Source organism: Astyanax mexicanus, chromosome 17 (assembly GCF_023375975.1).
Source record: "Astyanax mexicanus isolate ESR-SI-001 chromosome 17, AstMex3_surface, whole genome shotgun sequence".
In the NCBI taxonomy this organism is placed as follows: Eukaryota; Metazoa; Chordata; class Actinopteri; order Characiformes; family Acestrorhamphidae; genus Astyanax; species Astyanax mexicanus.
In genome coordinates, this window is record NC_064424.1 from 32,781,084 (window position 1) to 32,795,455 (window position 14,372).

Genomic DNA, 14,372 nt, shown 5'->3' on the forward strand with positions numbered 1-14,372 from the left:
TACGTTTTGAGGTATCTTCTTGTGAGTGAAAATGATCAGTGCACTTATGGAAAGATCAGATGAATTATGGGAGTAAAGCCAGATAGTGAAAACAATTCTTTAAACTATATCAGGTGCATAAATTTGGCCACACTCATCGTTTTATTGATTTAATTACATTTAGCACTAATTATTGGAACACAAAATTAGTTTGGTAAGCTCATTGACCCTTGACCTACATACACTGGTGAATCCAATTATGAGAAAGGGTTAAGGAGTCAATTGCAAGTTTACCTGAAAAGTTTACCAAATTAACTGAAAACAAAGATTGTTCAACATCATGGTTTAGAGGAAGGATATAAAAAGGATACAAAATCTCAGAGATTTCAGCTGTCAGTTTCCACTGTGAGAAACAGAGTGAGAAAATGGAAGACCACAGGCTCAGTTCTAGTTAAGGCCTAAAGTGACAGAACAAAAAAAATCTCAGATAATCAGAGGAGAATGATAGTGAGAACAGTCATAGACAACCCACAGACAATCATCATTTTGCTGACTGATGGAGTCACTGTGCATTGTTCAGCTATTCAGTGCACTTTGCACAAGGAAAAGACTGTATGGGAGGGTAATGCAGATGAAGCCTTTTCTGAGCACGCGCCACAAACAGAGTCACATGAGGTATGATGAAGCATATTTGGAGAAACTAGCTTCATTTTGGAATAAGGTTACAAAATGTAGTTATTTGGAGGGCATTATCCATGGCGGAAAAATAACACTGCATTCCAAGACAAACACGTTCTACAAAAGGATTATTGCACACTTTCTGTAAATCCTTTAAACTTGATTTTACTTCTCAAATATCACTGTGATTCCATCTGAAATTGATTCAAACAGCCCATTATTTATAAAGGAAAATCATGATGCCCAAACTTTTTCATGGCACTGTGTAAGAGATATAAGATGTATATATATATATATATATATATATATATATATACATCTTATATCTCTTACACAGTGTAATATACATACATATATGTATATTATAACTAAGTCGTTATAATGCCATTACAACATATGTAAATATTATTCAGCACTTTTGCCCGTGTTAAGTCAGCACTAAATGTATTGCATTTTGTATGAAGCTAGTAGTAGTAGCTAAGGTTTGGCTATAGTGTGATATAGTTGTTTTATGGGTCTTTGATAGCCGCTGAGTAGTTAGTGAGTCACTACTTAATTAAATTATTCCAATTTCTGTTTTTTTATAAGGAGTAATTGTAAAATAACATATATTTTCCTAGTCACAAAACTGACAGTATATATATTTTTTTTACCATGTATAAAATTAGCTTTTTGTTACACACTGGTTACATACCTTTTTAGGTATTCTTTACTTAGAATTATCTTCAAGGATTCAAAGAGACATTATTGTCATTTCACATTACATGTGGTACATGAGATGGAACAATATTTTATTCCCACGGTCCAGACTACATTGAAGAGCAATTGTTAAAATAAATTGTTTAAAAAGTTTTCTAGAGCAGCATGGATGATTATGAATGGATATCTGTAACATAAAAAGTGACAAAGTGTCTCAGTGCGGGTAAAATATCAGTGTTGTTTTAAATATGTAATTGTCCTTGTGAAGTGTTTGTCTTTTAAGGTCCTTAGAGAGTTCTTTGCCATGAGGTGCCATGTTAAACTTTCAGTGACCAGTATGAGAGAGTGTGAGAGCTGTACTACAAAATTGAACACACCTGCTATGCAAACCTGAGACCTAGTAACACTAACAAGTCACATGACATTTTGGAGGGAAAATGACAAGCAGTGCTCAATTTGTACAGTTAGAAGTGTAGTGTCTTAGGGGTGTACTCACTTTGGTTGCATGTGGTTTAGACACTAATGGCTGTATATTGAGTTTTTTGGAGAGAAGAATAAATTTACACTGTTATATAAGCTGCACACAGACTAATTTTCATTGTGTTAAAGTGTCATTTTTCAATGTTGTCCCATGAAAAGATATATTTAAATATCTGCAGAAATGTAAGGGGTGTACTGGCAAAATTGAATTAAAGATGTGGAGATCCATCATTTACCATTAACATTTTCATCAATAGACTGTGTGTGTGTAGGTAAATATGTGTGTGATGGGATGGGTGTGGGTGGATGCAATTTATTAAAGGGATAGTTAAACACTGTATTGCTGTATATGTACAATGAATGTATATGACTGCCAGCCAATAGTAGCGCAGGAGGGGCGGGGCCTGTCTGAATACGGGTGTGGGGTTTAGGCCCCGCCCCCAGCAGCAGTCTCCGCTCGGAGCTCGCTGTCAGTGCTGGATGGAGCCGCGGCTGGACCGGAGCCGGACGGGCTGCTGACCGGATTTAAGCGCGTGCAGAAGAGAGAAGCCCAGCCGGGAGAGATGGAGCTGCTCGGGCTGGGGGGCGTAAGGCAGCTCGCGGAGGGTCTGGCCGGCCTGCCCATGTTCCCGTACTTCGATACGGCGCACTACATCGTGTCTGTGATGGCCTTACGAGAGCAGCCAGGTGAGCCCAGCGTACCTGAACGCACGCGAACACACGGACACACCTGGGCAGGGGGGAGGGGTCACGATACACGGTGAGGGGGACACGTTACAGATGTGTTTTACCGAGACATGAAGATAGCCTACACTGCAACATGTAAGCGTAAGTGTTTTAATCAGTTAGAACAGTTTAAAACTGTACATATACACGATATGTGCAAATATATGTGGACACACTTCTAAGGAAGACAGTTAAGTACTACTTCATGATGCACCCATTGCTGACACAGATGTGCAAATGCACACACACACACATACACAGCTTGTCTAGTGCCTTTATACTGAAGCATTTCCAATAGAACATAACTTTCTGAAGCAGATGAACAAACATTAGCCTGTTAGCACTATGCTTAATGACAGGCAGGTGTAGGCTAGGGGGGGGGGGGGGGGGGGGGGCTGGGGGGTATTAACCCCCCATGGATTGAGCTGTATTCTCTGGAACGATGGTGCATGATGGTTCTCCATTCAGTACATTTGGTGGGAGAAGTATGAAAGTTGTGGATGGATAAGGTGGAGTGTTGATCGTCCAACATCCTGATCTCACTATTACTAATACTGCGGCAGCATGCCATCAAATTCTCACACCTATGCTCTAATAGTCTTCTGGAACATCATCTATGGAGAGAAAATTAATACAACAAAAGTGACCTCTTTTTTAATATCTTTAATCTCAAAAAGACCATTAAAAAATCCAAGTTATTCAGGAAACAGAAACAATATATTGTTGCTGTCTAATGAGAATAAGTATTGCCATTTTAGTTTAGTACATAATTTGAACTGTCTTTAAAACTGTGACAAATTTTCTTGACCAATAGAAATTCTAGAAAAAGTATTGTGAAATTCAAATTCTCACACCAATGCTTTAGAATCTAATAGAACACCATCTATGTACAGTAGAGACAACTACTACAACAAAAGCAGAGTAAACTCTTTTTTTAACATCAACACCTTACTAAAATAATTACCCTTTTCCTCAATGTTATTCAGGAAACAAAAACAACATATTGTTGCTGTTTAATAATAAAAAGTATCTCCATTTTTGTTAAATTTTAGTTTAGTACATATTTGAACTGTCACTTAAACTGTGTCATAAGTTCTTGGTGAGTGGACCCATAGAATTTCTCCAAAATATCCTGAAATAAACTCTTTGCGAGCGAGCGATTATTATATAATAAACAAAACAAACAAATTAAAAACAAACAAACAGCTGAAACAAAGCTTAAGACAAGGAACATAGAGAATATAAGAAAACACAGGGAACAAACTAACAGACGTGAATCGTACAAGAACCGACACTGGAACAATACACACACGGACTATAAATACAGACAGACAAAGACAACAAACAGGAAACACCAGGGGCTAGGGGCGGAGCTACAAATAAAACATAGGTGAAGGAACTAGTCACAGAGGAGCACGGGTCACGTGGGGAAAACACTAGGGCTGGACCCGAATATTCGGGTATTCGGATATTCGTTCGTTGAGTAGGTATTCGGTTTTTAATTTTGGTATTCGGATATTCGTTTTTTTTTCTCCTTTCCAGAGTTCCACCTCACTCTAACCACTTCTGTTTTCGCGGGTCCCGTCAGAATATCTTGCGCGCGGGACAGAACTGAACTGTTATTGGCTGGAGCGGGAGTTTAATCCAGACGATGCGGGAGCAAATTAATAAATAGTTAAGAAAACTGTAATAATTGTAAAAAAAAAAAAACCTAAAGAAAACTCTCAACGCGCAGGATGGACCGACACACACACGCACACACCGATGGTGTTTGGACTGGGGTAAGGAACGGGACCACACTATTCAGCGCTGCTGTTTTAATAAATATATAAGTAAATTTGAAGCATTAAATGTAGTTTATTTAATTTATATTAGGAACGTGGGGCGGGAGCGGCAGAAATGTGTATGTGGCGGGCGGGCGCGGGATTAAAAGAAGCAATTTTTTTGCGGAGCGGTAACGAGACAGAAACGCGGGAGCGTGGAAGAGTGGGTTTAAAAATCAGTCTCGCGCAGACCTCTATTATACATGATAAAAAAAAATGCAGGCTCTTCGAAACTGATTTATATAATAAAACGTAAGGGGTAATGTGGCAACAGTAGGGGCTAAATCGGTTACAAAAGCCTGGCCTACAAAAATGATGTCTGAACGAATTTCCTCTTATCTAATATAATTTAAAATGGTTTAAAAATATAAAATAATTTCTAAGCAAACAAAATATTTAATATTGAGCTTATAGCCCAAGAGCAAAAATACAAAATCAGTAATACGGCTATGCCCTGCACAATCCTTAAACCGAAATAGACCAAGTACAATAACGTCATTAACAATGACTTTCCTCTACTCTAATATAATTTAACATGGTTTAAAAATATAAAATAATTTCTAAACAAACGAAATATTTAATATTGAGCTTATAGCCCAAGTGCAAAAATACAAAATCAGTAATATGCCCTGCACAATCCTTTAACCGAAATAGACCAAGTACAGTTTACAATGACTGTCCTCTAATATAATCAACAATGTTTAAGAATATAAAATACTTCCTGAACAAACGTTTTTTTTTGTTTGTTTTTTTAAGCAAATAGCCTAAGTGTGAAAACACAAACAGCAATTTACTGGGCTGGCTTGCACAGCGGAGAAACCGTGCAGCAGCCTCCTAGCCTGCTTACGCAGCGGATAAGCCGCGGTGTGGGGCAGCAGAAATTCCGGGATGAAAACACAAAGAAATCTGGGCTAAAAACACAGAAAAAATATGGGGTGAAAACACAAAAATCCGGGATAAAAACACCAAAAACCCGGGGTGAATATGTCTCGTCGGTCAGAGCAAATTGAACATTTTTCAGTGGATTAAAGGGGCCGTGATTTGCTTTTTTTTTTTTTTTTTTTTACCTCTTTTTTTAAAAACGAATATTCGAATATTTGCTTCGAATCAGTGCCGAATATCCGGAGCTCAAAAAACGCTATTCGGGCCAGCCCTAGAAAACACACACATAGGAACATGTGGGAGAATGACAGGTAAACACACACAGAACACAAGCAGATAAGGGAAACACATGGAAACATGGCAAGGATGTGACACTCTTTTTACATTGACTTTCACTGAAAGCTAGGACGGGTTTATCTCTTACCTGTAAAGATGTTTTGGATATACATGTTTTTTATTGGACATTGATGATATGACAGTCGATCATACAGCTGAGCAGTAGACCCAACCAGAAGCGATCCAAATTCAACACTCTGAAAATATTGATTAAAAAGACATAAAACATTTAAGATGTTAACATCCACAAATTGTAGACCATTTTTAGCTAGCTTTTTGGACTCACTCAATCAATCATAAGACTAAACAACTATGCAATATTTATAGCCTATAGCTTATATTAATAAGAAGTAAACTTAATAATATAGTAAAAGTATCATTACTTAGGGACGAGCCCTGAACAATGGAAATTAGTTCAGCAAAGGTAGCCGCCATCTTGGAAAGCTATTAAGTCACACTCTTGATAGGTATAGTCAAATGATCTGATCAACTGAGGGTGTAGATTTTACCTCAGGTTGTCATGCAACATCATGAGGAGATGATTTAGGCAAACAAGTAAATCTTGCCCAAATTTTGCCTTTTAAGAAGGTGATGATATGCTGCCTTTTATATAAAAAAAATATAAAATAAGCAGGTGTCCCAATACTTTTGTCCATAAAATATAGCTTAGTGAATGAAGTTCAAATAGTTGTCAGTCTCCTTGTTTCTCTGTGATCAAATGATTTAATATTATTCTGGGATTCTGAGGGCAGTTGACCTAATTTCTATCATTACATAATTCTGATTTGCATATGAAAGCACCTCTATTAAGATATGTATTATCTATATGTATTTTCTGTGGGCCAACACTGTCCAACAAAAGTGAACACACCCTTCACATTTTTTTTTACAAATATTTTATTACATTTTTGAATGGGAAAATACTATAGAAATGATTGGATATAATTGAATATGTACTGCTGTGTTCCGAGTGTCCTTAAAAACCCCACAGTTTGACCTGGCCACCATGCTGTAGCTCAGTTTTAGGGCGTTAGCAGTCATCTTACATTGAATTGTAACCCATGTATTGGGATACATATAATATCATCTTCAAGTTCTTGTCAATAAACTGATCTATTAGTAATTATTTTGCGATTAAATCAATAAAATGTCATTATTTAAAGTTAATATCTAAACACTGAGGTACTTAGTCAATTTAAGAAAATAAGTCAGAATTTTTAGATACTACATCAATAATTAACAACATGAAATGAAACAACATGAAACACAAAAAATGCCAAAAAATGATTGTAACATTACAGTAATTCACTGTGGAGAAATATTACAGCATATTATTATGCTAGTAAAATAAGAACAGCATTGTACTGTAAATTACAGAGTATTGGACCGGTTTCGGCATAAATAAATACATTATAATACTGTACTGTTTTAAGAACCTCACTGTAAATGAACATTAAAATCCTAGCAGCAGAAACCATTACACTAACAAATGTCAGATGTTTTAATGGGATTTAGCTGTTTTATTTAGGTAATATTTGCTCAAAATATGATGTAAACTCTAAACAAAGTAATATATTATATTTTTATAGTCTATAATTGGGTAAAATGTAGTACGTTTCTGCATGTTGTACATTGGTGTGTTTCGTGTTTCCTGGTGTTTAGTCTGGTCAAAAAAGCAGTAAATTCCTGGGAAACATTTTAAATATAACCACACAGGTGGCAGCTGTTTTCATAGTGCATCCCAAGATGCATTGCATTCTGCAGTTTTACAGCTGAACATTGTTAAATAGTTATTTACTGCATGATTTTACGGAAAGAAATACAGCAATTGTTTACAGTGTAGTTTTGAGGAAAAATTTTACTATTTTGGGACACTTTAAATGTTTTTTCATATTTAGACAATAAATCATTAATCATGAAATGAGTACAAATCTACGACATTATCTGGATTTTCTAAACTTTTTGCATTAGTTTCTCAGACAGGATTAAACCTACACTCTAAAAAACAGAGGTACGATATGAGTACTTTTTTGTACTCAAAGGTACACTCTTCATAATTGTACCCTCAAAGGTACAATATTGGTCTTTACAGGGTCAGATTTGTTCCCTCTGAAGTACAAAGTAACTTCTAACAGCAATAAGTACAGATTTGTACCATTTAACCAGCCAAAGGGTACATTCAGTATTCTGTATCACTGTACTAATAAACAATATTTATTTTAACTTCACATTTTTTATTTGAAAGCCAGACAATTTTGGATCATCAAGTTTTTGAGCCATATTTAGTTGATGATAATGTTTATAATCTTTATAATCTTTACTGGCACAAAAACCATGGGTACAAAAAAGGACTTTCACTGAAAGGTACTTTTTTGTACCTCAATATAAGGTACAGCCCCAGCGACAAGCTTTGTACTCTTTTAAGTACAAATCTGTACTTACTTTTCTTAGTGTGTAGGCTTAGATAACAAAGCATTTTAAATGGAGATTTTCCATTGAAAAGAAAAAAAAGTTACAAGACTGGGCTTAATTCATATTCATTTTTGAGTTCTAAGGAGTTCCTCTGTTGTTCTGGAGGTAATGTATGAAGGAACCTGCAGGAACTCTTAGGTTGTGTTGAAGCAGCTGCTGTTCTGTCAGGAATTTCAGTTCAGTTGCAGGCAGTCCTCAGCCTGTGTACTGAGCTCATCAGGACTGGATCAGTGCAGGAGGTGTGGCTTCTTCTGTTTATGTAATTTTAATTTGTTCTTCACAAGTAAACCGAGTGCTGGAGGGATTCCAGCGTGTCGGACTGGTTTCAAGGTCTTCCGGTTTTAACGTGGCTGAGCCCATAAATAACCTGCCCCAGGAAATGATATAGTCCAATCCTGCAGCTGTAATCCTGTAGAATGAAGATTAAACACTGCACTCTGAATAATCACCTGCCTGCGCTCTGATACACATACCAGCTCCCAAAATCCAGCACTGACACTGTCTGTTTCATCAGTTATACAATCATTATGTTATATAAACAAGTGAAATGATTCTAAATCTAGTCTGAGAAATCTATAAATATTTCTTTGAATATGTCTGTTCCCCAAATACATAAAACATAAAACAGTGTGGGATTGCAGCGCTATTAGAAAAGAAGGGTTACCAGGAACAATAAATAATGAAAAAGAAGTAGTAAGTAACGTGTGTAATGCGTGTGTAATGCAACATGCAACACTTCTCAGCATGTTTATCTTCAAGAGATGGCAGCAGTATGTGGACAAGCATTGTCCTGTTGAAATAGTGCACTGGAGTGCACATTCAAAAAGGATTGAACCACTGCTTACAAGACTTCATTAACGTAATATTGGGCTGTCAAAGTGTCTGTAAAAAAGACCAACTGTGACCTGGCACAGCATCAGAGGTTTAGGGGTGCTAAACACCCAACAAACCCAAACCGCCCCTCTCTAAGAAAACAAGGACTGTAAAAGAAACGGAGGAAAGTTTTTTCAGGAGGGGTGAGTGTCTCATATCAGAAGAAACCAGAGGTGGAAAGTAACGAATTACATTTACTCACGTTACTGTAATTGAGTAGGTTTTATTAGTAATTTGTAATTTTTAAAGTAGTTTTTGAAATAGGTAATTTTATTTGTACTAAAGTACATTTTGACACAAGTAATTTACTTCGCTACATTGGAAAACACCCTGTTACTCAGTAAAAAAAAATTGCTAGGAAAAAACATTGTCTGAATAAAAAAAAATTGCCGCGGATGCGCCGGAGCACGGATGCTGCATAATCACTTACGTGATTGTTGCCGGAAAGCTCCCAGAAGCTGCCAGCTCTACATAAAGCTGCCAGAAGCTTCACAACTCTATAGAGTCTTTTGGCTTGTCCTCCGGATTTGTGTTCGTTCATCATAAAACACCTGTGCTCGTGGGCTCCCCCTACAGTTGTAGAGTGTAATAAATGTTTCAGGCGGATTAGTTTCTCTTTCTAGTTTTCTGGCTTTCACAGACATATTCGGTCTCTTTCTAGCTTCTGCCAGAGTGTCTGTTAGAACTAAAGGTCGGAAAGCAGGTCGCAGTTCTCGTGAGCGTAGGTCGCGGCCGCCTCGGAAATCTTATATAGTTTGGTTTTTGAGCTCACACGAGAGCACCGCTATTCCTCCTATTACACCTCAATGCAGCGCTGCAGTGAGTTTCAAGCTGTAATTTTACTTCTTTAAAAAGATTAATAATCAAGGAAATCCTACCTAGTGCTGCTTTAAACGATCATCCTCAGGCACTCTGAAGTGAAATAAGCACATGATCACTGTTGTATTGTGTTATATTTAGCCTGAGTGCTTGACTCTGTTAGCCAACTCTAACAACTGCAGACTGATTGTATAATTATTACTAAAAATATCTGGCCTGCTGTTCTCATCAGCAGTGTGAGCTTTACTGTATGTTTATTCTAAATGACAGGCCTGAAAGATGCCATGCGTGGGGTCTGGGGTAGAGCTGTATAAACTCCTGTCCTCAAGACGATCTCAGAGCATTTCACAGTTCAGCTGTTGTTATGATGATATACTGGGCAAATTTAAAGCAAAGTTTAATGTGTCCTCAGAACATCCTCCAGATCCCTCTACTTAGGGCTGGACAATATACAGTGAATTTTGATATTTTCAAAATTATTTTATACAAGATATAAAAAATACCAGAATATCATAATATCATATAACATTTGTAAAGTATGTGTGCAGTTTAATTACAAATTCCACACAACAAAATGCAGAGCCAAGGCACGTTACGATGCTCTTTGCTACCTTACACCTCGTCAACAGTTCAGGTAAATTTCTAGTGTATTGCTATGTTGGCAGTGGAAAACACAGGTGCTCTATTGACTGAAATAAACCTAGACAACAGTCAATCATCAGAGTCCATTCCTAGGTGGCACATGGTACACCCCAGCACATTAAACACACACACACAGAGGCGCTGCAGAAGCCAAACCCGACTTTTAACTTAACAATAAACAGAATAAAAAATGAAAAAAAATTACTGATCCCTTAAATGAGCTGCTCACATACGATCACAGTGTCAACGTGCTGGTAAATATTCTCTCTCTCTATATATAAATACATATAATATTCTGTATCTATATTTTATATATAAATATTCTACTCAGATGCAGAAAGCCATTAAGAACCTCTACAACTGCATGCCTGGATGTCTGGCATATTGTGTTACACATGCACCCAAGGTAAATTCTAGGTCAACCATGTTTTTCTCAAATACAAATTTTTACTAAAAGTGTCCACCCTGTTATTGTCCAGCCTGGTGCATGACAAGACATGGAAAAAAGTGAATATAAAAAGTGATTAAGTTGGAATAATGTGAAGTTGATACTGTATGACAAATAGTCAAAACAATTAAAAAGTCTCATGGTTAGGAATACGAACAGTACCTAAAAAAAGGGTTTTTGGAAGAACAGCCAAGTTTTTAACCAAAAGAATATTAAATAATGAAAATGTATTGTCCCATCAAAGAAGGACATGTTTATTTGGTTTCACCATAATATAGATTAAAGTCTATAAGTAAAACTAGAAATACGATAAATACCTAAAATATATACAGTCCTATGTATAATTTAGTGCAATTTGTTGATGTGTTTGATGGCGTCGGGAAGAAATGCTCCTTTATGGACCTGTTTATTCATCAAAACCACACTATAGCATTGGCCTGAAGGGAACAGCTAAAAGTCATCATAAAGAGAATGCCTCGGTCAGACATTATTGCTGTGGCTTTTCTAGATAATGCTCTACTGTAAAGAATATCTACTGTCTTTTGTTGCCTATTATTTTCTCTTTTTTATTTTTCCCTACACTGTCAACATGGTCTGTACAATCCAACAGGTGGTTCAAATGGATTCCCAAGTACCTGAAACACCTTATCATTTCCACAGATTACACACAGGTTACACAGTATAAGAGCTGGGAGTGGGTCTGTATGATGGAAAATACGCTATTTTGTTTTTCCCCAACATTAATTAGCAGAGCACTAGATTTGCACCACTCTTCTAACATAAAGGCTTGAGCAAGATAATCAGAGATATCATTATTCTTATAAAAAAATAATAAATACATATCATCTGCATATTTTATCAACATTTTTTGTTCAGTTTAGTCATTTCTAATAGATTTGTTTATGTGGTTTTGGAAACTGTATGACTCACCGTTACAGTGTCTAGAACAGTGACTGAATTACAGAGCAGAGGTAAAACACGCAACAGCACACTGGATTTTGTCCGTTTGGAATGGGGGAGGGTGAATATGGTGTAATATTTGACTAATTGCTCATTCGACCTCTGTTATCTCTGTGTACCTGGCACTGTTACTGAGTTCCAGCTGCATTAACCCTTTAGATATCTCACTGACAGCTGAAAAGTCTTTAATTTTAGCTAAATATTTTCTGTAGTTTCCCTGAAATGAGTTAATAAAACTGGAAAAGTGAAACCATATCTATCCCAAAACAGTGGCTTGCAAATGTGTTTATACCCCTTGAACTTTTCCACATTTTGTCACCTTACAACCACAAACTTAAATGCAATATATTAAGACTTTAAATGATAAACCAACACAAAATATTGTGAAGTGGAATGAAAATGATACATGGTTTTCCAAATTTTTATCAAATAAAAATCTGAAAAGTGTGACTTTCAGGGTGTTTTCACACCTGTAGTTCGTTTCTCTGGTCCGAATCAGTTAATGAGTTCGTTTACTTGGAGCGTTTTCTCGCTCTGTTCGGTCTGGCTTCACATAGGCATAAATGTAAACGCTCCAAAATGCGCATCAATAAACCACGCGAGCAGCCTGTGTCCTCTGATTGGTCAGAGCTGTCTGACACGGAAGTACGTTAAATATAAATATACGAAAAAAGTAAAGACAGCGAGAAGATTTTGTGTTCCAGCGCAAATATCTGTGCTATAACACTGAACGCTGAAACGCTGCACTTTCAAACACAGTGTTTCTCCGTGCAGCGCAGATTTATACATAATAAACAGTCACGCGGCTGTGAGCTATGAATGCAGCGCAGATTTATACATAATAAACAGAGCAGTGAATGCAGCGCGTGCACGGACACAGTGTTTGTTCACAGCTGTGGTAATCAGCGTTATCTGCCTAATATATCAGTTTAAACTGTGCTTGCTTTATCAGCAGTTTAGCTCAAATAAATGACTTATATTTAATAGCTGGATCCGATCGAGACCGGATCACGTTCTCACCACAAGGGAACCGCTCCAGAGTTCGTCTGGTACTCCTCTAGCTGGTCTCGGTCCGGTTCTTTTGATCCGCACCCGAGTGTGATTACTGTTTTCACACCTGCTCAATCGAACCGCACTAAAGTTACAAACGGACCAGAGTTCGTTTTAACCGGACCAAATAGTGCTGGTGTGAAAACGCCCTCAGTATACTTATAAGTATACTTGTATATACTTTGATTTAAATCATTCCACTATAGCTCTGGCTGTATGTTTAGAGTCATTGTCTTGAATCTCCTTCCCAGTCTCAAGTCTTTTGTTGCCTCTACAAGGTTTTCTTCCAGGATTGCCCTATATTTATCCCCATCCATCTTTCCATCAACTCTGAGCAACTGAAATCATTCATTATGCTGGGAAAGAGATCAGCTAGTCAACCACCCTATCCAACATGAGCTGGTCTGAGTGTTGTTTTATTAGCATTATACAGTATAAACATACTGTATATAGCTACTGTATGTATCCGACCACTCCAGTTCTCAGATAAGGGGAAACAGGTGGGATCTGTTGTGCATGCTTGTGACCTTCATTGTAACAATCTCTTATTGTAGTAGGTCAGACCACTGTGACACGTTCCCAGTTTATTTTTAAACTGGTTTGAAGTTCTTGGCCCTGCTGGCATCCCGTCCATCCTCACCTCCATCACCCCTCACTGTTTTTACACCTTAGAAAAGTTCACTTCTTTTGTTTCAGCACTGAAGCTACGAAGCTAATGTTGCTAACATGTAAAGAAAGTTCAGGTAGCTGGTTGTTTAACTTGGTAATGCTGGTCAAACATCTTGGTCAGTCTTGGTTTTACTGGTTGTTTACATTTGTCATCTTGGTTAGGTTAAACTGGTTGTTTAGCTTCTTTATGCTGGTAAAGCTTTGTCATACGGGTTGTTTAGCTTGGTAATGCTGATCAACCATCTTGGTCAAGCTTGGCTATACTGGTTGATTAGCTTGTTCAGGCTGGTAATGCTTGGTCATACTGGTGGTTTACATTGGTTATTCTGGTTATTTAGCTTGTTCATGCTGGTAAAGCTTGGTAACACTGGCCGTTTAGCTTGTTCATGCTGGTAAAGCTTGGTTATACTGGTTGTTTAGCTTGGATAAAATGGTTATTTTGCTTGATCATGCAGATGAGCTTTTTTGTACTGGTTGTTTAGCTTCTCCATGCTGGTAATGCTTGGTTACACTGGTTGTTTAGCTTGTTCATGCTGGTCAATCTTGGTTATACTGGTTGTTTAGCTTGGTTATACTGGTTATTTTGCTTGATCATGCAGATGAGCTTGTTTGTACTGGTTGTTTAGCTTGTCCATGCTGGTAATGCTTGGTTACACTGGTTGTTTAGCTTGTTCATGCTGTTATGGCATTGTTACACTGGTTGTTTAGCTTGTTCATGCTGTTATGGCATTGTTACACTGGTTGTTTTGCTTGTTCATGCTGTTAAAGCTTTGTTACATTGGTTGTTTAGGTTGTTCATGCTGGTAAAGCTTGGTCTTAATGGTTGTTTACATTAG

At 37.3% G+C, this 14,372-nt stretch overlaps 1 protein-coding gene and 1 long non-coding RNA gene across 2 annotated transcripts in view; one reads left to right on the forward strand and one right to left on the reverse strand.

The window, feature by feature from the left end:
* The first annotated feature begins 2,289 nt into the window (after positions 1-2,289).
* tmem38b (transmembrane protein 38B) overlaps positions 2,290-14,372 on the forward strand; it is a 47,642-nt gene continuing 35,559 nt past the window's right edge. The window contains exon 1 of the mRNA XM_007230611.4: positions 2,290-2,523. Within this exon, the coding sequence (XP_007230673.2) occupies positions 2,400-2,523 (124 nt within the window). The 5' untranslated portion in view covers positions 2,290-2,399. The remainder of the gene's footprint in view (positions 2,524-14,372) is intronic.
* Positions 3,089-9,894, reverse strand: LOC125782402 (uncharacterized). Its single transcript, XR_007425047.1, has 3 exons — positions 9,827-9,894; positions 5,692-5,800; positions 3,089-3,176 (listed from the first exon to the last, which is right to left on the reverse strand). It is a non-coding gene; the product is annotated as an uncharacterized LOC125782402 (long non-coding RNA).